The 24779-nt window shown below is 41.8% G+C and overlaps 1 protein-coding gene across 1 annotated transcript in view; it reads left to right on the top strand.

The window, feature by feature from the left end:
- Positions 1–24779, top strand: part of LOC124716751 — a 324669-nt gene that overhangs the window by 43576 nt on the left and 256314 nt on the right. Inside the window, exons 2-3 of the mRNA XM_047243294.1 lie at positions 1168–1397; positions 6789–7008. Of these exons, the coding sequence (XP_047099250.1) occupies positions 1233–1397; positions 6789–7008 (385 nt within the window). The 5' untranslated portion in view covers positions 1168–1232. The remainder of the gene's footprint in view (positions 1–1167; positions 1398–6788; positions 7009–24779) is intronic.

Raw genomic sequence — 24779 nt, 5'->3', positions numbered from 1 at the left:
GAGCTATCCAAGCACGACTCACGACCCGTCCTCACAGCTTCAATTTCGCCAGTACCTCGTCTCCTACCTTCCAAACTTCAGAGAAGCTCTTCTGCGAACACTTGACCGCGAAAGGGAAAGGTCCCGAGTTCGAGTCTCGGTCTGGCACACAGTTTTAATCTGCCAGAAAGTTTTACATGGATACTCTCCAAATCTCAGTTACGTGCCTCGCTGAGGGTTCGTCGAACCACCTTCACAATTACACTCTATTATTCTACTGTCGAACAGCGCGTGGAAGAAACGAACACCTATATCTGTCCGTGCGAGCACTGATTTCCATTATTTTACTATGAAGAGCGCTTCACCCCACGTAGGTCAGCGTCAACAAAATATTTTCGCCGTCAGAGGAGAAAGTTGGCGATTGAAACTTAGTGAGAAGATATTGCCGCAACGGAGAACGCCTTTGTTTCAGTTGTGTCCCCCCTGAATCCTGTATCATGTCCGTGACACTCTGTCCCCTATTTCGCGATAACGCAAAACGTGCTGCTCTTCTTTTGTTATTGATTTTTGGGAATCTAGTAATAGCCGGCCGGGGTGGCCGAGCGGTTCTAGGCGCTACGGTCTGGAACCGCGCAATTGCTACGGTCGCAGGTTCGAATCCTACCTCGGGTATGGATGTGTGTGATGTCCTTAGGTTAGGTTAGGTTTAAGTAGTTCTAAGTTCTAGGGGACTGATGACCTCAGAAGTTAAGTCCCATAGTGCTCAGAGCCATTTGAACAAATCTAGTAATATGGAATCAGCCTGCTGTCTTCCATGCATGGTTTGCATGTCGTCATGCCCAACGGTTGTGCGTGTAGCAGGGAATGCTGCGGATCCTCTGTTATACATTCAACCTCTTGTATCCGTTCTCCTTTCTAAGCTGGTATAGTCATCTTGCACCGTAAACAGACCCAAGAGACGAGACCCAGTGTGCCAGAGGCTGACGAGTCGAGTCTCCGAGCGTACAGAGGCGTGGCCATTAGTTCAGAGACGACGCCGTAGGACTCGCTGGCGAGTTTAAAGCTAGTATACGGAGCTCAATTCCGCTCTGTTATAGACGCTGTCTGGTGCATGGAGCAATGTTTGTGAGCGTCCCCGGAGATGGAGATGGGTAGTGAGTGCGCCGTGCCGGGCGTTTTATGTTGCAGAAGGGCCTTGTGGGTAGCAGCAGAGGGGCGAGCGGCGGCAGTGGCGACGGCGACGGCGGCGGAATATGCACAAGCTAACTAAGGGCCTCAAGAAGACCAAGAAGAAGAAGAAGGGCAAGAAGAAGGGCCGCGAGGAGGAACTCTTCGACGCCGCCGAGCTCGAGGAGTACCGCCGCACCCACCAGCAGCAGCAGCAGCAGGAGGACGGCGCTCCGGATCAGGAGGACCAGGTGCGTCCGTGTGGCCGTCTGCAGCATGTCGTGGTTCACAGGCCCGTACTGCGGGGCAGGGTCGTGGTCAGGGCGTAGGGAGTAGTTCTACAGCGTTTCAGTAATACGTAAAGGCATGGCGCATCATCGTAGCAGAGAGAAAACACAGTCGGTGTTCCACAGGGTTCAATAATGAGACCAATACTGGCCTCGCACTGTGTTAACGATCTTTCTTCATAATTATTGCGTACCGTATAGCCGAGGAGGGGCAGGCGGTAGCTAGCTGTATAGAACAACATCGGACTCTTCATCTATAGGTCTTAAAGATACATAAAACTGATACAATGCAGACTGTCCCAGCAGGAATGGTAATATTGAGAGATATGACAGGACCGCTCAGTTGAAGCAAAAGACTTCTGTCGACATACACTGATAAGGCAAAATATAATATTATGACCATTGCCCATCGCGACGCTTACTGCTGCCTGGTAGTGTTGTGGGCCAGCAGAGCAGACATGGACGGGGATCACCATAGGAAATATGTGGGCTGCAAAAGGGGAAACACATTGACATAAACGACTTTGACAAAGGGCAGATTATTATTATGCAGAGTCTGTGAACGAGTGTCTGGAAAACGGCGACGCTGGTCGAATATTCACATCCTATTGTCATGAGCATCTACAGAAAGAGGTAGGACAGTGAAACTACCACTAGCCGCTGAATGGTTGGACTTCCACGACTCTTCACAGAACGTGGCGTTTGGAGGCTTCTCTGGCCTGTAAAGTGGGATACATGGTGATCTGTGACATCTCTGCCGAAAGAGCACAATGATGGTACACGCAAAAGTTTTCGGAGAACACCGTTCATCGTACTTCGTTGAACATGGAGCTCTGCAGTAGACTACACCTACGTGTCCACATGTTGACCGGACGACATTGTCAATTACGATTGAATTGGGTATGTGATTATCGGGATTCGACAGTCGATTAATAAAAACATGTCGACTGTTGGGGTGAATCACATTTTCGCTACACTAGATCGATAGACGTCTCCACAAACGCTGTCATCGATGTGAACGGTGGCTCAAAACGTATAGCGCGCCAGGGACGTAGGTTGGCGGGAGCAGTATTATCCGATGGGTGGTGACATTCTCCTGATATTGCATGGGACCTGCGGTAGTAATCGAAGACATGCTGACAGCTACGAACCACCTGCGTCCCTTCGTGCTTGATGTCTTCCTCGACGGCACTGTCAGATTTCAGCAGTATAATTGTCCGTATTTCGGAGCCAGAACTGGGCTACAGTGGTTTGAGGAGAAGTGTAGTGAATTCACGTTGAAATCTCGGCGACGAAATTCGCCTGATGTAAACTCTGTGGAAGCCATCTGGGTTCTTATCGGGCGCCATCACCGTTTACGCAAATCAGCGACTCGTTATGAACGCGAATCACTTGACCTGTGCGTAGACATCTGACGCCACGTACCTTCAAAACCTACCAACAAACTATCGGATCCCTGATACGCAGAATTTGAATTGTACCTATCAAACAGAATGTAGAAAGAGGTACTTATTTATTTAATCGTATGGCTAGGGCCCCCCATTGGTCAGACCGTCCACCTGGTGCCGGTCTTTCACTTTGACGCCACTTCAGCGACCTGCAGTCGATGAGGATGATAGGGTGATGATGAAGACAGCACAACACTCAGTCCACGGGCAGAGAAAATTCCCCGACCCAGCTGGGAATGGAGCCCAGGCCCAGAGGATTGGCAATCCATCACGCTGACCATTCAGCTACTGGGGGAGGACAAAGAGGTACTGAATAATGCGAACAATGTTGGAAAGATAGAAAATTTTAGTTACTGGGGAGAAATCACAATGTGAATCACAAAGTGTGCTATTTTGGGTCCACTGCTATTCCTTTTGCAGGAAGATAACTCGAGCAAAGAAGTTGAAAGCAACGAGGTAGGTTGGACTAGGATAAAACGTCAAAGACGTTGGCTGTGTAAAACACATTCGTGCACAGCAGTACTCCAAAAACAAATATACATTGAATGTCTTCTATGTTGGAAACAATTCGGATAGACCATAAATCCAAATGAAGCTTTTTGCTTCAAATGAGCGTTTCTGCGTCTTCCTGAGTGTAGACCATTCCTGCTGGGACGCCCTGTATAATTACTAAAGTGAAACTCTTGTGTCCTCATTGACACTGTAGAGTTCTGTACCATAGGAATCATAGAAGATGATGTTGTTTGCTGGCCAGTATCCTCTTTCTACAACACAACTGCACACATGTATTAATTTACTTACTTTATTTACTTAAACAGATAGCTGCTACTTAACTTTAGCACCGTCCATGTGTTGTGGTAAAAGCTCTTCAATACTAGTCCACGTTACCCTCGCTGCTGGAGAAGAACAAGTCTCACTATGCGATGTATGACAGACGCCGACTTGAAGTGCGAGTTGACGCGTCAGTGAGTGAGACTGAGCCCTCCGGTCAGCAGCGGCGATCTACATACTTGCGGTCGAGAGGGCGTTGGCGGCGTGTTGCTTGCGAGTCTGCCTTTGGCCTCTCTCCTGACAGGAGCGTTTGATCCAGCGCCTACTTCTTGCTACATCTTTGCCGACCGGTGTGCTGGCGACAGCTTATGCCAGCACAGAAACAGTTACATGCATTTTTAGAACGTTAAAAAGATTATTTTAATTTATGCTGTTAAAAATATAACCACTGACTTTATTATTTAGGAATTACAAAAGAAATAGAAAAAATGAGACGATGACAAGGTGAGACTGAATGTACATGTTCATGATAAACAAATGCGGCACAGTTGTAAAATACTGTTATCGACCTAAGTTTTGTATGACAGCAATCACTATACACTACCGTGGTTTTGGGGGCTTATCCCCATGACCACTGTATCTGAAACCTGAAAAAAAAAACAGTTGCAACCTACTCCATTAAACAGTTAAGAAATTTAAAAAAATCAGAGATTACTATTTAGAAACTGAAAAATCAATAAAAATGATTAATAAATAACATGTCCATGTCCACATCCAAACAAGTAGTTGCTAAACGTCTACAGTAGGAGTTGTTAAATGACATTCCATACCGTGGCTACAAAGAAACTGCGTCTTGTCACAAAACTGCCACCGGGAATTCATCCAGTGTATAAAAATAAAGCCGCTACAGGACGTTAGGTGGAAGTCACGTGCTACACCAAAGTTAAACCAAATAACGACCCTGCACTGCAGAAAGCGCAAATCAGCTTTAAAATGAAGGTCAGCATTGGCTGTAATTTTGATGGTTTATTGATAGCAAAATCGATTTTCAATCCCATAATGATTATCTTCAGTGGTGTAGTGTACAAATTAAAACTCATAGGCACTGCTGTCAAGTTATTATCAGTAGTTAAAGCTTTGAAACGATCTCAATAACTCAGTGAGTTGATACCAGGGCCTATGAGTTTCAATTTGTACACTACAGCACTAATGATGATCATTGTTGTTGTTGTTGTTGTTGTTGTTGTTGTGGTCGTCAGTCCTGAGACTGGTTTGATGCAGCTCTCCATGCTATTCTATCCTGTGCAAGCTTCTTCATCTCCCAGTACCTACTGCAACCTACATCCTTCTGAATCTGCTTGGTGTATTCATCTCTTGGTCTCCCTCTACGATTTTTACCCTCCACACTGCCCTCCAATACTAAATTGGTGATCCCTTGATGCCTCAGAACGTGTCCTATCAACCGATCCCTTCTTCTAGTCAAGTTGTGCCACAAAGTTCTCCCCAATTCTATTCAGTACCTCCTCATTAGTTATGTGATCTACCCATCTAATCTTCAGCATTCTTCTGTAGCACCGCATTTCGAAAGCTTCTATTCTCTTCTTGTCTAAACTATTTATCGTCCATGTTTCACTTCCATTCATGGCTGCACTCCATACAAATAGTTTCAGAAACGACTTCCTGACACTTAAATCTATACTCGATGTTAACAAATTTATCTTCTTCAGAAATGCTTTGCTTGCCAATGCCAGTCTAGATTTTATATCCTCTCTACTTCGACCACCATCAGTTATTTTGCTCTCCAAATAGCAAAACTCCTTTACTACTTTAAGTGTCTCATTTCCTAATCTAATTCCCTCAGCATCACCCGACTTAATTCGACTACATTCCACTATCCTCGTTTTGCTTTTGTTAACGTTCAACTTTATCCTCCTTTCAAGACACTGTCCATTCCATTCAACTGCTCTTCCAAGTCCTTTGCTGTCTCTGACAGAATTGCAATGTCATCAGCGAACTTCAAAGTTTTTATTTCTTCTGCATGGATTTTAATACCTACTCCGAATTTTTCTTTTGTTTCGTTCACTGCTTGCTCAATATACAGATTGAATAACATCGGGGAGAGGCTACAACCCTGTCTCACTCCCTTCCCAACCACTGCTTCCTTTCATGTCCCTCGACAGATGATCATTATGTGATTGAAAATCGATTTTGCTGTCAATAAACCATAAAAATTACGGCCAACGCTGACCTTCTAATTTCACATATATGGTCGTTGTGCACACAGCACTCTATGGAGTCGCCAATCAAGCAAATCAGCTTTCAACCCGATATGGCGAACTATGCGAAAAGTCCTACATTCGGGGCCAACACTTACCGAGCACTGGTACAATGCCCCTGTGTAACCCTTACGGTTACTGGAAGCGGAAGGCAGTAATGGTGCCTGAAGTCCATTACTCTCGGGTATTACCTACATTTTTTCTGCTTTCGTACTTGCTTGTATCTTAGTTCCCCTCCATGCCACGTCACGAGTCACATAGTTTTATGAAAGCTTAATTTCGTTTTGAAATGTTCTTTTATCATTCAGCATATTGACTGACATCTGTATATCTAATGTTCTAATCACTGTTCATATCATAGCTGGAGACCTGCTTAAGTTGGGTATTATTTGTTATTACTTTTGAGCAACTGGGATATATTCTCATGATGAACCATGATTGTAGTTTTATTTTTTGATGCAACAAGATTATATTTTCTTTCCCTAACATGTAGTTTATACCCTACTCATAGAACAGATCAATATCAGATTGAGTTTCGTAGTCTGAAAGAGAGAATCAAGTGAAGTTTCATTGGGGGAGGGTACAGAGTGGTGGTCTTCAGGCTGGTCTCACTCTTGAAAAATCTCACTAGGGCAGTGTCGGGTGGCCAATGTCGGGTGGTCATAGTTGGCAGTGGTGATGCATTCAGTCTGATAGTCGTGGCTAGCCACAGTAGTTGGGAGGGTAAATATGTGTAACGGCAGACCACATGACAACCAGGAAGTAAGCGTGAGGGTGGGGTGGGGGAGGGGACAGGGGGAGTGGGCCTGCCTACCGCGTACTGGTGCTGGTGACGGCAGCTGTGGTGGTGGTGTGCACAGGGCGCCGAAGCGGACGAGTGGCGGCAGTTCAAGGCGCTGACCGCCGGCGTCGACACCGTCCTCCGCAAGACCCAGGACGATCTCGACCGCATCCGCTCCACCAGTTACTTCCAGCGCAAGAAGCCCGAGTCCGAGGCCAAGCAGAAGGACAAGGGCGAGGACGAACAGCCGTCCAAGAAGCCTGAGGGCGGCGCCAAGAAGTGGGTCGGCTTTGAGGAAGGTAAGGACGGCTCTCTTGCCAGGAGCGTCTTTGTTATCTGCCTCTACGACTCGCCAATAACACGGATTCCTCTAAAAACTGGGACTGGTCAATGGTAGGGCTGCTGCCTCTGACCTCCTGCTGTCGTCCCAAGTTCACTTTGGGCATTCACCTCTTAGTCTGTTCCGCTCTCAGCACTGTTGGGACGACCTCCTCTTGTGGCACTAATATGATCACTTGGGTGTCACCTCCAAACAGAGACAGGGACTCTCATCATTCTCTCATTGTACTCATCATCATGACAATTAATGATGACTGGATGTTGTTAAGGATCAGAAATGCTAGTAACGAAATCCCATAGTGATATATTTGAGTAATGCAATAACCTCGATTATGGGATGATACTGACAAGTTGCTGACGATGTGATCAGGCTGCCAATGGGATGAAGGTGACAATGAGACAAATCTGACAGTTGTGATGAAGCTGATAGTTTGATGAAACTGAAAATGTAATGAATCTAACAATGTGATGAATCTGACAGCATGATGAATCTGATGTTGTGATTAATCTGAAAATGTGATGAAGCTGAAAATGTGATGATGCTCACAATGGGATGAAGCTGACGATGTGATAAAGCTGTTGATGTGATGGAACTGACAATATGATGGAGAATATGATAAAGCTGAAAATGTGACGAAGCTTGCAATGCAATGAAGCTGGCAATGTGATGAATCAGATGATGCAGAAAGCTGACAAAGCGACGAAATTTACGGTGTGATCAAGCTGTAATTAAACTCAGAGTGTGCTGAAGTTGACTGTGTGATGAAACTGACAATGTGATGACTGTGAGAATGTTATGAAGCATAGAAGGTCACAGGACGTTTTATTTATTTATTTATTGCCAAATTATAAATCTGTTACCTGATATTTAAAACAGGATGTACATATTACAATTTTCGTTTTTCATCTTTTTACAATTTTCTTTCCTTTTGTTTTATCTACAACATTTACAAAGAATGATAGTTTTCAAAATAACAATAATTTAAGGTTGAAATATAAATAAAATTTTGTTGTTTTTTAAGAAGAATAGGATAGATGAGAGATTTTTTAGTGCCATCACACACACACACACACACACACACACACACATAATCAAATAGTTATTAGTAGAGAAATAATGTTGCTTATCCTATTTATTACTAATCCTATGTATTAACTGCTTTAGGTGCCCATCCATGTACAGCATGTGCTGTTTTCTTGGCAAGATTGCCAGCACTTTTGCTTATTTACTGTCACATCTCAGCTTCCTCCTCCTGTTCCTCCTCATTGTCACTATTTTCATTGTCACTGTGGGTATCGCTGTCCATCCTCTGGATATTGTTGTTACGCTGTACATAGGCATGTCTGTAATGCCGTGTCCGCATATACTCTTCATGTGTAGTTTTTGAAATACTGTTTGTAAGTGCGTTTAATTGTGCCCATTGTTCCTCGTCTCTTATTGCTGTGTATGTATCTATTTTTCTGTCTGTGTAATCTAAGTGTAGTCTATGTCTATTGTTTGAGTATGACGTGATGAAGCTGACAACGAGATGAAGCTGACAGCGGGCTAATGCTGTAATAGAATGATGCTGATGACATGATGATGGTGATGACAGACTGATGATGATGACAGGATGATGCCGATGACAGGATAATAGTGATGACAGGATGCTTCTGATGAAAGGATTATCCTGAAGGCAGGATAATGCTGATGATAGCATGATGCTGATAATGATGTTAATAACAGGACGATTCTGGTGACAGGATTATACTGATGGTGGATGATGATAACTGTCAGATAATGATATTGATGGTGGATGATGATAATTGTCAGAGAATGTTGATCAGACGATAATGATCCTGAGTTCGTTTTCTTGTGAAGCTTCATGTAAGTCTTTCTAGTTGGTGCAGCTTGGCCAGCTTGGATGAGAGGTGTTAACTGACAACTTTTTTCACTTTCTGACTGACATCACAGACACAGTGTATTTATGAAATAACATAAGTTTCGCCAGATGACTGTGAGATAAATCGTAACCCTATATTCACACTGCTAAAATGCCGTGTCATTAACACAAATATTTCATGTATGTGACTGTGATTGACTACATGTAAAAGTAATTCTCTTTTGGTGATACTAGTGATCATTTTGATGATTTTTAATAATAAAGATGTAAAGATGACGAGTGCGTGCCTAGAGTGTGCCGTTCTCTGATTTGAACTTCTCAGTCATAGATTAATTCTGATAAAAGACTCTGGAAATTATAGAAACGTTTGGAAGGCTGATTTGCTCTCATGGACTTTTACAGGAAATCTTATGATTATGATGCTTTGAGTATTAGGCCTACTATGTAATGAAGGTGGCTCTGGGTGTATGGTGATGATGATGATGGTGATGACACTACAAAGAAGTAGTAATAATGATAACAATAATGGTCAGAAATATTCTGAAGGCGATAAACGATGACAGTTAAATCTTAGTAAGGCAACAGCAGGGAGCCTATCACGTCCTTCAAGGAAGTATTTGGAGACTATCGTGGTTAAAAGAATCTGAATTCTATATAATGATAGCGTTACTTTCCTTCTCTTTCCTTCCAACTATTAGAATTCAGGGCTGAAGTACTTGTACAATGCTGAAATAGCACCTCAGAGGCTAAACATCAGTTGCTTAATGGTTGCTTCCTGGTTGCTCACAGTAGAAGTGTAAGTTAAAAGCTGATGCTAAGGGTCTTGCTAACACATTTAGCGGAATCTTAAAACTGATACCACAGCCATATCATTTCAAGTTGGATCATGAAATAACCGAAAGTCTACCCCCAGTTTCTCTGAATTGACTCATCAGTGCAACTATTTGAAGAGGGTGGCTGCAGTGAGTACACGTAAGTCATAGTCTAAAGTGTGATGTACATATGCAGACCGAAACGATAAATGAACATTTGTACCAACGCTGGGACTCAAACAAGGGCCTCCTGCTCACTAGATAGATGCGCTAACCACTACGCCATCCTCGCACAGTGGCTTTGCCCAATGGCATGGCCTACCCTAACACTCCTCCCTACTCAATCCAAATTCCCATTGACAACTCAGTCCGGAGGTATTTCACCTAAACACAAACAGCATTGCAAAGGCTCTCCAACTGTTTTGTAATAGCACCTCAGAATCAAACAAACCGGAGGATGCTGCCAGAAAACCAGGCATAGGTATTTTTAACCAAATGAAACTACATGTTTCCAGAGACCTTTTCAAGTCTCAAATATCTCTAACGTATACAAACATTAATAAAACCGAAAAACTACAGGGACTGATTCCTGACTGCAATGAACAGCATAGCAGTGAGCTGAGGTGTGAATGAGGAGGGAACCGTGTTAGGGTAGTCCATGCAGCTGTGCAAAGCCACTGTGCCAGGGTGGCGTAGTGATTAGCGTATATGTCTACAGAGTAGGAACTTCGGGTTCAAATACGGACCTAGATACGAATTTAAAAAAAAAAATGGCTCTGAGCACTATGGGACTTAACATCTATGGTCATCAGTCCCCTAGAACTTAGAACTACTTAAACCTAACTAACCTAAGGAAATCACACAACACCCAGTCATCACGAGGCAGAGAAAATCCCTGACGCCGCCGGGAATCGAACCCGGGAACCCGGGCGCGGGAAGCGAGAACGCTACCGCACGACCACGAGCTGCGGACACAAATTTTCATTCGTCACTTCAGTCTGCATACATACATCATAGATGTCTGAGACTTTAAAAGGTCTCTGGAAACATATTGTTTCACGTGAATCTAAAGTGCGTTCATCATGAAAGTGACTGAAATGAGGTAGCGTGGATGGGGACATGTGATGGATGGCTAACTAGCACTGTCCTATGTAGTGAGCAGGTGGACAGTGCATCAGTTGAGCAAATCGCTTACTCTCCGCAGCTCACCTGAGGTACGGCCTAACATTATTAGCCCAAAACCATTATAAAAGACTTTAGCAAATGGGACGTGTGAATTAGGTGGTCCTGCGGATACAGAAATACTGCATTCCATTGGATTTTACTGCCCTGCAACAGACGGGCAAAAATAAATTTAGGGATAACACACAAGATATTGAAATTGACTGACGAAAGTACAAAATGTAAAAATGCAGCAAATGAAGTAGGCAAAAGGGAATACAGACGACTAAAAGATGACATTGTAAAATGGTAAAACAGGAATGGCTAGACGATAAATGGAAGGCTGTAGAAACCGCATGACTAAGTGAATGGTAGATGCAACATATAGGAAAATTAAAGGGACCTTTGTAGAAGTGTTGCGACTATATGAATACTAAGAGCTCAGATGGAAAGCCAGTACCAAGCAAAGGAGGGAAGGATGGAAAGTGAAAGGAATAAATGGAGGGTCTGTATAAATGAATAAATAGTAGGTCTTTATAAAGGAAACAAACTCAAAGAGGATATTACAGAAAAAGAAAAGAAAGGAAATAGAGATGAGATGGACATAAGACACTGACAGAAAAATTTGGCAGAGTTATGAAAGAACTAAGTCGAAACAAATTCGCTGCAGTAGACCACGTAGAACTAGCCACAGCAAAACTATTCTAACTTGTATGCATGATATATGACACAAGCGAAATAAATTCAGACTGCTATAACAATGTAATAATTTGTATTAAAAAGAAGACAGGTCAGCACCTGTGAATATGACCAAATTATTTGTTTGAAAACTCGTGGCTACAAAATACTGACACGAACTATTTACGTAAGAATGGAAATAATTGTAGAAGCCTGCCATGTGGAAGATCAGTCTGAATTCTGGAGCAATGCAGGTACACGTGAGACAGTATTGACTCAACAACCAATCTTCGGAGATGGATTTTTTAAAAGGGGTAACCTACATCTACAGTATTAACAGATTTGGAGAAAACGCTTGGCAATGATCCTGGAATACAGTTTTTGAAATTCAGAAGATAGCATCGTTAAAATATAGGAAGTGAAGGTTTTATCTACGATTTTTTCAGAAACTATAGCGCAGTTACAAGAGCCGAAGGACATGAAAGCGAATCCATAATTGAGAAGGGGGTGGTAAGGGCCTAACCCTGGTATCATTCTGTTTGTACAGTTAGCACACAGTAAAGGAAATCAAGGAGAAATTTGAAGAGGAAATTCAAATTTAGGGAGCAGAAATAAAAACTTTAGGGTTCGTTAATGGTACTGAAATTCACTCAGAGACAGGAAATAACATGGCTGATCACAATAATGGTGTCTTGGGAAAAGAGTAGAAGGTGAATATCAAGAAACGTAAAACTAGGGAAACGGGATGTAGTTTAATTGAATCAGATGATGTTCATAGAATTACATTGGAATATCAGAAATTACAACTAGTCAATGGTTTCTGATAACTTGGGCAGCAAAGTAACTGACGATGAAGGAGAGAGCATGGCAAGAATAGGGTTCTGCAGAAAGAATATGTTACCATCGAATACATTTGTTTTTATATGTGTATTTATTTATTTAACCTGATGTAATTATGGGCACTTGGCCCTTTCCTATTTCGTCCATGGTTTGATACGTAGAGTTCCTTTTTTAGTTCATAGATATCTAAGAAATAACGATTTTAGTATGACAAGAAGTATTAAAATGATTTAAGTGTCTATTATGACAGTGTACGTAAATAGTACTAACAATGAACTAATCAAGTTAATAGTGGCAGTAATTCAACTACTGCTGCTGCTACCACTGATAATGACAATATTAATAGTAATAATAATAATGACAATGGAAGAAATGGCACTCAACCAAAAGTGATAAGGACTACCTGGAGTTCAAACAGCAAAGATCTTCTACAGCAAAACTCATTAGATCAGTAAAAAGACTATTTGAAAAGAGCCAACTTACACAAATGGATAAAGATTTTAAGAGAAACAATAACAGATCCTTTTACCGCACATTCAGACAGAAACTACAAAAATATGTAGCACCAAATCTATGTTTTAAAGATACCAGTGGAAAACTGGCAATGAATAAGGAAGAAAATTGTGAAATATTAGCAAAATATTTTGAACAACTCCTCAACTGTCAGGAACCTATTGAAAAATTACCAGCCAACACCCCAAACACAGTGAACAATAATTCTGAACCCACATGCCTCATAGAAATCAGAGAAATCATTAAAAACCTTAAGAACAATAAAGCACCAGGGGAAGACATGATAATTGCAGAAATGTGGAAAAGTGTGGATAATACAACTCAAGAAAAACTACTGGGAATAATCAATGAGATTTGGAGAACGGAACGTATACCGGAAGAATGGAAAACTGCATTAATCCACCCCATCTTCAAGAAAGGGGATAAAACCGATGCAAATAACTACAGAGGGATATCTTTACTTCCGGTAACGTATAAAATTCTATCTAAGGCCCTACAAAACAGATTGGAGAAACAACTTGATCAAGAAATTGGTGAATACCAAGCAGGCTTTAGGAAGGGAAGATCTTGTGTGGAGCAAATTTTAAACTTGAAGTTAATTATTAAATATAGACGATTAAGAGGAAAAGACATCTTTATCATGTTTGTTGACTTCAAGAAGGCGTACGACTCCGTTGACAGAACAACCTTGGTTAACATCCTTAGGGAGTTTGGAGCAGACAAGAAAACAGTCGCAATCGTCAAAGAAACACTTACGGATACCTATGCAAAAGTAAAGTTCCGTGGTGAGGTATCCAGACCATTCAAAATCAGAACAGGATTAAGACAAGGAGATGGGTTGTCACCTACCCTATTCAACTGTGTGTTAGAAAAAGTTATTAGAGAGTGGAGGAAGAAAACGACTGAAGAAGGAATACAAAAAATCAGATTAGGAAGAATAAAGGATGGATTAGAAGCAGATTGCCTCGCTTTTGCTGATGACTTAGCGATTCTGGCAGGAAGTTTGGAAGAAGCAGTCAAACAGATCAATATTCTGAATGAAACAGCAGAAAAAGCAGGACTGAAAATCTCCTTTGAAAAGACAGAGTACCTAACCAATGTAAAAGAGGCACCGAACAATATGATTACAAAGTATGGCCAGATAAAGAAGGTTTCTAATTTCAAATATTTAGGGGAAATCATCCAGCCCAATGCTTCAGATAAAGAAGGAAATAAAACAAGAACAAGAAAAATGGAAATGGCATTCCAGCTAACAAAGAATGTGTACAACAAGAAGTCAGTATCAATTAACGCAAAAATAAGGCACTACAACACTGTGATTAAGCCAGAGTGTCTGTATACATCTGAATGTTTAGCAATGGACACTAACAAGGAAATGGAAGCTATAGCAAAAAAGGAGCGAAAAATTATTAGAAGAGTACTTGGGCCGAGGTTTGAGAATGGGACTTGGAAGCTTAGAAGTAATAGAGAAGTGTATGACAAAATTGAAAGTGGGAGATACTATGAGGAAGAGGAGAGTAAACTTTTGCGACCATTTGAAAAGAATGAATGATGAAAGGCTGACAAAGAAAATATTCATGTTTTTGACAAGAACCCCAGAACCCAAATTACCTGGTTCAAAGAAGTCAAAGCAGACTTAGAGGGGATGGGTATAGGAGAAGATGATATAACCAACAGAGACTTAATGAGAGACAAAATTCAACATTTTGAAGGATTTGAAGTGAAGAAGAGAAGAACTGGAGGAACAGTGTGGACAGAAGACCGAAGGGAGCAGCACAGAGAGAGGATGAAGACATATTGGCAGAAGAGAAAAGAGGAGGAGCGCAATAGGAGAAATGTACATTGAAAAATAGTTGTTTAACGCGGTCCCTAGACGGCCAAAATCGGAATAAAAAAAATAAAAAAAGAATGACAATAATAACAATAATGATGGCAGCTTTTCAAAAAGAATGTATAGGTATACAATATACGGATGTTTTGCGATATAGTCAGTCATGGGGAAAGGAGATTTAAGGAGACTGCTCCAGCGAACAGTGCTGGGAAATGAAGAAAACCTGGTTGGAAAGAAGGATGTACAAGGGTAATAGGTGCATACTGAAACAATGGTAATCATGATTGTTGCTGTACTAGATACGTTATTAACTGTCTCCTGAAGCTGGAGATGTTGTTCACTTCTCTAATATAATGTGCGAGGTTATGGCAGTCCTGCCGGCCGGTGTGGCCGTGCGGTTAAAGGCGCTTCAGTCTGAAACCGCTTGACCGCTACGGTCGCAGGTTCGAATCCTGCCTCGGGCATGGATGTGTGTGATGTCCTTAGGTTAGTTAGGTTTAATTAGTTCTAAGTTCTAGGCGACTGATGACCTCAGAAGTTAAGTCGCATAGTGCTCAGAGCCATTTTTATGGCAGTCCTACTGAGGACTTCAAGAAAGTTTCTGAACGACGGAGTGTGACAGAAAGGATTTTTCTCTGCTGGGAACGGGTGTTTCCTGCCATGTTGTTCAGACAAGAGCGTTAAGGTTGAGGAGACATATGTGGGCCAGTGTTCGTTGGTAAGACATCAGAGGGTACGGAAACCTCTGCACTTGTCTGCACGCAGCCAGGACAGCCGTGTGTATAATGATGAAACATGATCAAAGAATCGAACATCACAGATAAAACGAACACTGGCATTGATAACCCATTCCAGGTTTCGTGAGCTTTCCTGAGAAAGACCTTGTCAGATAACTTCTCCGTAATCAATAATTGGAAGTTCATGTGTTTTTCTCGTCAAGAGGGAAGAAGGTTTTTAAATTTTTGTAAGGACGTTGATGCCTTCCTGCACATTGCAGTTACATGCTCAGAATATGAACTTAAGTGTTAGGAAGTGTTTTCTAAAAGGAATTTGTGTGGAGTGTATTTTTATAAGGAAGTGTAACACTATGAGAAGCACTTCAGGCAAGAAGAGAATAAAAGCTTTGCAAATGTGGTAGTAAGCAAGAATGTTGAAAATTATGTGCATGGAGCGAATAATTAATGAGCAGTCACTGAACTGAAGTGAGGAAGACAGAAATTTGCTTCACAACTTCACTGATAGAAAGATCTGTTGAAACGTCCCCTTAGAAAAATTATTGAATCACTGTGCTGATAAATTTCTTGCATTATTTGATTTTCAGATAGCTGAGCAAAACTGAACGTACTCAGACATTTCGTTCTTTACATATTCTGATCAACACTAAACTGACACACAATATTTTTTAGCGCAACGCAATCTGACTCTCAATAATTCCTACAAAAGAATGGCCCTGACTAACATTAACCTATACCTTTCACAAATCGCTTACCTCACAAAAATGTTCGTTACTCGAACTACTGCAATACAGCGAGCGCCAATACTGCCAGCTAAATAAAAGGTTCAAACTACTGAAGGCTCTAACTACTGATAGGCATAGCTAGCAAATGAAAGATTTTGATAGAGAACAAACAATGCATTTACCTTAATAGTGTTCAAAAGTCATAATATATCCAATATTACAAATTTACTCTTTCTGATGGACACACGTCCAGATCGTCCGCTCTCAAAATTCCGCCATCTCTCTCCCCACATCCACCACTGCTGGCGGCTCACCTCCAACTGCGCAACGCTACGCGCTGTTAACATCCAGCTGCCCAACACTACAATAGCCAACAACATTGCAAACCCGCCACAGGCTGCACACAGCACAGCCAGTGATTTTCATACAGAGCTCTACGTGGCGTTACCAATATAAAAACCTAAACAGCCTACTTACACTGTTTAATAGGACGCATTCTGAGGCGGCAAGGAATCATTAGTTTGGTAATTGAAGGAAATGTGGAGGGTAAAAACTGTATAGGAAAACTAACTTTCGGATATAGTAAGCAGGTTCTGATGGATACGGGTTGGAGTAATTATGCAGAGATGAAGAGGCTTTGCACAGGACTGAGTAGCTTGGGGAGCTGCATCAGAGCAGTCTCCTGTCTGAGGATCACAACAACAACAACAACATGGATTTCACGTTACTTAGTTAGTTATGAGATGGTCGATAACCGCTCTGCACTAACACGTATGTGAACCAAACTTGGGGCAGGCATTGTGACCGGTGTGATGCTGTCTCGTCTGGTAACGGGTCTGCTGGCATGGGTCGCATCTGCGTAGTGTTGGAAGACTGAGGGCTCCTGATCACTTGCTGCCCTCGTCTCTCAGTCGGTCGCGACCCATGTGTGTCCATACCTCATCTGGCCGCCTGAATGACAGTCGTGCTCAAGGTGGGCAGAACACGAGGTGTCAGCATAATGCTTTGCATCTCAAGGCAGGGCACCGCCACTGAGCTTGGTGATGACTAACACTCAGGCGAATCTCTTACCTCTTACACCACAAATACTGCACACCAGAAAAACTGGAGAGGAACTCCGCCTTATGCAGGATACCGCTTTGTAGTTTTATTTTCAAAGGGACATGGTTGAAATGGCTCTGAGCACTATGGGACTTAACTTCTGTGGTCATCAGTCCCCTAGAACTTAGAACTACTTAAACCTAACTAACCTAAGGACATCACACACATCCATGCCCGAGGCAGGATTCGAACCTGCGACCGGGGCGGTCGCGCGGTTCCAGACTGTAGCGCCTAGAACCGCTCGGCCACTCCGGCCGGCCACAGGGACATGTTTTAGCTCTTTTTGTGTTACCTTCAGTGGATTTATTTGTTCATTCTCTTTCTGAAAAATCGTTGTTACATGTTGACCTCTAACGATACTTTTTGTACAAATTACTTACATTTGTAAAGTGAGCGATTATTGTCAAATATATTACATTAGTCTACATACAATACACAGTTGAGACATGTGTTAATGAGTGGAGGCAGTCTATGTTCTTCTTTTACGATATGTCTAAAGGTTCCACTTTCATTGCAAATTTCGAAGTAAAGTGGATGTATACATTTGTTTACTTACCGCACATGAAGCTATTGGCTGTTTACGCTGGTTGTTTTAGATATTCCACACAGGTTACAGCTTGTCCTCTGCAAACTTCAAACTGTTTATTTTTTTTTAATTTTTATTTCCAATCTCAATCAACTTAAAGCTACCAGCACAAACAACCAGTAGCTTCACGTGACGTATGGAAAAAACTCATATATCTATTTTACTTCGAAATATACTATAAAACTAGAATTTCAGACGTGTCGTAAATGAACAACACAGAATGCCTCAATTGAATGATACATTCTCAATTCTGTACTGTATGCAAGCTAATGTAAAATATTTGACAATAATCGCTCATTTTACAAATGTAAGTATTTTGAACCAAAAGTTTCCTCAGAAGTTAACATGTAATAACAATTTTGCTCAAAGAAAATAAGCAAATAAACCCACTGGATATAGCACAAAAAGTGCTGAAGCTTGTCTAGATGAAAGCAAAGCTACAAAAAAGTTTCTTGCGTTATGCCAAATTCCTCTTCAATTTTTCTTAGGAAGCACGCAAGTAAGAAGATCTTCAACATTTACAGGACGTTTACTGTAAATTAGGTTTCTACGTTTCAGATTATAAAGAATTTACTTCATGGTTTGCGCGTCACTTCCACCATTCTCTAAGGGGTACTACTGCTCTTAATATATATAAAAGACCTAGTAGACAACGTCGGAAGCTCCAAGATGCTGGTCATACATTATGCTGTTGTACTTACAATAGTAGGAAGAGAAGATGTTTGTAGAGAAGTGCTGGGATTGGCTGTTGGCGCTCAACATAAAGATATGCAAGACATTGTCCATAAACAGGTGGAAATTTCTATTGTTGTTTGAGTGCTCTCTCGCTGCACAATCATTCGCAACAGTCACGTACATAAACACCTGGGAGTGTATGTATGGAGCGATTTAAATTGGAGAAGTCACATAAAACTAATCGTCTGCAAGGTAGATGGGAAGTTAGATTCACTGGAGGTATCCCACAAAGGAAGTAACTTACAAGGCTCTCGTTATATCAAAACTTGAGTATTGCTGAAAGTCTGGAATTTCTCACGAGAATGGTAGATAGAGGGACGACAGAGGATCCGAAGAAGAGCAGCACATTTCATGACACGTTAGTTTAGTAAGTGTGAAAGGGACACAGAAATGCAGCTCTAGAGAGGCTCTGTGCATCATGGTTAAAATTCTATGCAAAAATCATCAAGAATGGCGGCCGAAGACTTCCGGCATAAGAAGTCACCCTCGTTCCGCCAAAGGCCTTGTCAAAGAGGACGCAGGAAAAGAAAGAGGTTCAGGGCACTCCCTTGCCCTTCAGGTGGGAAGCTGCCCATAAAGGCGGAAGAATCAGTATTGATCGACGGCATGAGGATACAGAACGCAATGGAAACCACTGCATTAAAGACACATATTGTGAGAAAAAGATTGAATAACCAACAGAAAGAGTAACCTTCTACGAGTTGGGGCTTGGAATAGCAAGATTCACAAATAGGAAGGTAGGGCACAGAATGTGTTACTGTGAACAGTTCAGTGATAGAGTTGTTCTCATCAGAATCGACAGCAAAACCAACACCGACAACGATAGCTCAGGTATTCATGTCGTCGCAAGCAGATTAAGAGAGAAAGTATATGAGGATATTGAAAGGGTAGTTCAGTACGTAAAGGGAGATAAAAATCTAATGGCCATAGGGGACTGGAATGCAGTTGAGGGGAAGGAGTAGAAGAAAGGTTGGCGGGAGAATATGAGCTTGGTACTGAGAATAAGAGAGGAGATGGACTAATTGAGTTCTGCAATAAATTTCAATTAGTAATAGCGAATATTCTGTTCAAGAATCACAAGAGGAAGAGGTATACTTGGAAAAGGCCAGGAGATATGGGAAGATTTCAGTTAGATTACATCAATCTCAGGCAGAGATTCCAAAATCATATAGTGGATTGTAAGGCGTATCCAGCAGCAGACTCAGATCACAATTTCGAAACGATAAAGAGTAGGCTGAAGCTTTAGAAACAAATCAGGAAGAATCAATGCGCAATTAAGTAGGATACCAAAGTCCAAATTACTAAGGAATGAAGAGGTACCCTTGAAGTCCTCTGACACTATAGATACTGCAATAATGTATACCTCCGTTCAGTCGAATGTAAAGTAACATTAGGGAGATACACACTCACAAAGAGGCTTGACTACAGTTGTTCTCACGCGCAACATTTTCAGCTTGAGTAGGAAAGTGAAAGTGGAACATGAAGTACAGACTGACACACACCATAAGGTGGCTCTCAAAGTGTAGATGTAAATTTAGACTGTAGATGGATACAGAGTGCAGATTCAGAGTGTTGATGTAGACTGTAAAGGTGGTAGACAAAATTTGAAAACACCAAAACCTCATCATATTAACTTGTCTGATATGGTAAGATAAACATTAGCACTGAAAAGTGCTTCCAGTCGTCACGGAATGAATAGATTCAGGGCCTGTAGGATCTTTAATGGAATCGTAATATCATGCTTCGTACACAATAGTGTCAAGTGCAGGAAATGATGATGAAGCTCGCTTCTTTGCAAAGTAAACCACAAAGGCTCAATACTACTGAGATCTGCTGGCTGTGATGGCCAAGGGAGATGCGAAAATTCATCGTCGTGTTGTCAAAATCATCCTTGGACGGTGCGAACTGTGTGAGCACTATCGTTTCGGAACACAACATCACCATTTGGGAGCAAATATTGTACTGTGGGGTGGACTTGAATGGCCAGAATCCTTGGCGGTAAAGTTAGCTTGCAAAGTAACCATCTCGTAGAATACCAAGAAATAACTGCCCAAGTCGTCACCGAACGCCCGCCATGTTTGACTCTTGAGATGTTAACTCAGCCAGAAGATGGAGAGAGAGAAGACTCATCCGACCAAATGACAATCTTCCACTACTTCATGGTCCAGTTTTTTATGGCTTCGGCGCCATGTTTTCCTATTACGGGCATTCCCATCGCTAATGTGTGGTTATGGAATTCCAACTTCTTCTTCAATTTCCTGCTTTTGGAGCTCTTTTCGTGTTATTTCGGCGCTGAAAGGATATCGCTATTGCGATATTCAATTTTTGAGAGATTTTCGCGGCTGTCGTCCTCTTATTTTTCGTCGGAATCCTCTTTAAGGCTCTCAGTACCCGCACAATATTTGTCAATGTCCGCAGAATCAAGGTAATTTCACCTCTGTTCAAAAATTTATGTCTTGGAAAATATCGAACATATAAATACAAAATTAACACCATTTTAAGCCCATTTTGTCTTCTTAAATATGCAATTATGAACAAAACCATGTCTTTTATAACATTGACAAATTATGTTATTATACATGACACTGTTTTCGTAAAATTAAAAAAAGACGTACATTTATGGAGTAAATGAGTTCAAGAATACATATTGATCAGTGATGAATATCGTATTTAAATACAATAGCACTTTCTACTTGTATTGATGCCCCATTTTCGTATAAACTATTTTAAAACAGGGTTGCATACATAACGTCAGACAGCACTGTTCTCACCAATAACTTGTCTGTTTGCTTTCCCACTTTCTTTCTTTGATTTTGAAGAACAAACATAACATACACGGGAGACATGTTTTTTGCTTGTGGGTGGTAAATGTTACAGGAAATGTCTCTGTGTAACTCAGCCCACAGGTCCAATTTCGTTATTTTGAGGTGTTGGGAAAATTTGTAATGAAGTCAAATATTATCATTTTCTTGGTCTGAAAGGAACACTGTAACTAAATGCATTCACTACTCCTGTTAAGAGCAAATGAAAATACCGTTTCCGCCATTATTTTACAGAATGAGATTTTCACTCTGTAGCGAAGTGTGCGCTGATACGAAACTTCCTGGCAGATTAAAACTGTGTGCCGGACCGAGACTCGAACTCGGGATCTTTGCCTTTAGCTGGCAATTGCTCTACCATCTGAGCTACCCAAGCACGACTCGCGCCCCGTCCTCACTGCTGTACTTCTTACAGTACCTCGTCTCCTACCTTCCAAACTTTACAGAAGATCTTTTGCAAACCTTGCAGAACTAGCACTCCTGAAAAAAAGGATATTGCGGAGACATGGCTTAGCCACAGACTGGGGAATGTTTCCAGAATGAGATTTTCAATCTGCAGCGGAGTGTGCGCTGATCTTCCAGGAAGTTTCATTATTTTACAGTTCTGTGCCTGAACACATGGTATAACCGTCCCTTTGAAAGACGCCTGTGTCGCCCGAATTATCTTCACTATCTATCTGTCAACAAAATTCAGAAGCCGGCAATTTCTTCATCAGATAAACCACGGCGGGCCATTTCTGTTACACAGAATACCAATCATGATTTCTATTCGCAGATGAAAACAATGACGCAAAACGAACGAAATATCGTGGAAACAAGACGCACATTCACGCCATCTATTCTTGCAACTAATAAATAACAGTATAAATATCGTACATCGACAGCCAGAGATATGAAGGCAAAGCGAATCGCTTTAATAACAGTTTAAATATCGTACATCGACAGCCAGAGATATGAAGGCAAAGCGAATCGCTTTTTAATCAACAAAATACGCTGGCCCGTGGAATCTACGGGCTTGGCACCCTTGGGAGGGAGTGTGGCCCGCACAATCTACGGGCTTGGCGCTGAGAGAGTTAATGACCGTCTCTCACGATAGCACACACCTCCACCCGCATTGTGATTCAGCGGACGTCGTTTTGTCGGTTTCCCTGCATGCGGTGTCAATCTTCGACAGAGTGTCTCTTGAAAGACCAAACACTTCGGCTGCCTTGATTTCGGAAGCACCTACCATACCACCACCAACAATTTACCCACGTTCGAACTCAGTTCCAGCACAGTGCACTCGAAATTACACAGAACGCTGTTCTGAGTCAGACTGACACCTGCAACGTATTGAGGACATTGCATAGGTGCTGTTCATGGTTAAATACAACAGCGCAACCTGCAGGCTAAGCTAGCATCTGCATTTGTGTTGAAGCATCCCCTTCTTTCGGTGTTCCCACTTTTTTTTTCTACCACTTGCGGGCTTTCACGTGTATATGATGAAATGATGTGGTGTGATGTGGTGGCCCTCAACTATGCACCCTCAGACTCAGAGTTGGAACATTAAAAGTCTTGGCTGGTTTCGTTGTCTAGGGGCTGGGATACGTAGTTGCCACATTACAGGCCACATACAGCTGAGTCTAGAGTATACGACAAGAATACACACATGAAACGAATGGTCGAAGGTTTCTATCACTCGGCAATTGAGAATTATGAATGTAACATATAAATCTTTAAATGAAAGATTGCTATTAAATAAAATCTGCAGGTACTATCTTAACGTCTTTGAATGATGAGTACGATAGTAGAAGTACTTTTGAGAATGCGGTATATTTCTGCAAAACCCTTATTGGTGTCGAAGGTCCAGCAATTAAATAAAATATAAGTTGAATAACATGGAAACAATAGATTCGTTCTTAACGTAGTTAGTTGTGAACAACAAGATTGTTTGCGAGATATTCACTTCTAAATGAGCACTACGTCTTCGCTGTCGAAGCCATGGAAATCACACAAGAGCACAGGTCGGCACTCCGAAGTATTTCTATCCCCCGCGACCACGCGCAAACTGCTGTGCTGTCCACGTCTTTCCGCCAACTGTGCGTCCGCCGCGCTGTACTGTCTGTATCCAGCACTCACTCCCATGTCCTGTCCCGTACTGTCCCTCGCGCCGCTCTGTTCAGAACTCACCTCGTGTCCTCTCTCGAAACGATCCCCCTCCCCCTCTTCCATACAGTCTCACCACTCACGAGTGCTGTGATTGGCTAGAGTGCTCCCTCCATGTCTCCAAGCCAACGTACACTCACAAACATATTTAAGCACATACGAAATACTGGATTTACATTTAAATACTTGAAATGAAATAAAAATTCCTACGTCCCGACCATAAACACCGTCTAACACACGTTATTAAATACAGAAACAAATTAAATATAGATCAAAGGAATAGCAACAAAAGATAGGCCAGTAGCCTAATGTCTCTGTGCTTTCTAAAACACAGTAAATATTTAACCAATTTCTTCATGAATAGTATATATCGGATATAAACAAAGACATAGATGAATAAATATATTTATAAGCATGCTGCTACCGTTTTTTCGTGTAACTGTGGAGTACTTATGGCCTGACGCGATAGATAGTAATCGCCCACTTTGACCTCCAATAACTCATGTACATGCCTGTAATTCATACCAATTTAGGTTTACATAGCTTTCTAAAGACATGGCGATCGACAAAATCGGATAAAGCGTTTGTATTTTGGAAACTGGGTGTTACTTGTATAATTTACCATCAGATACTAAACTTTAAACTAATAAAGAAATTGAAAATCTGATAACACCAAGAGAATCGTCGTGCAGATAATAGTAATGTTCATGTTTCTTTTCGAGGTATCGTGATTCACCCGGCTATTATTAATTTCTATATGAACTGTGAAATGTCCGTCATTAAGGTTTCACAAAGTCCGCCATCTTTGGCACTCCCAGCGTGCCTCCTTCGTCGATACAGCGCCACAATGGAATTCCAAGCCACGAGGCTGGACCGGCCGTTGTGCGACATCACGCGGTTGCTAAGCTAACGTCCAACACTACGCGGTCGCTGCCAGGCCGCGGCTTTGACGAGCGTCCTGTGCGACCACCCCAATTCCGAACATAAAATACTTCCTGGGCGCCACAACTCGCTCGTTACCTCACACACTGTAGATGTAGATTGTAGGTTTAGACTGTAGATGTAGACTGTAGATGTAGATTGTAGATAGATGTAGACTGTAAATTTAGACTGTAGATGTAGATTGTAGATAGATGTAGACTGTAGATTTAGACTGTAGATTTAGCCT

This window comes from Schistocerca piceifrons, chromosome 9, assembly GCF_021461385.2.
Source record: "Schistocerca piceifrons isolate TAMUIC-IGC-003096 chromosome 9, iqSchPice1.1, whole genome shotgun sequence".
Taxonomy (NCBI): domain Eukaryota; kingdom Metazoa; phylum Arthropoda; class Insecta; order Orthoptera; family Acrididae; genus Schistocerca; species Schistocerca piceifrons.
The sequence above is the reverse complement of the archived record's forward strand: the minus strand, read 5'-3'. Positions and strand labels throughout refer to the sequence as shown.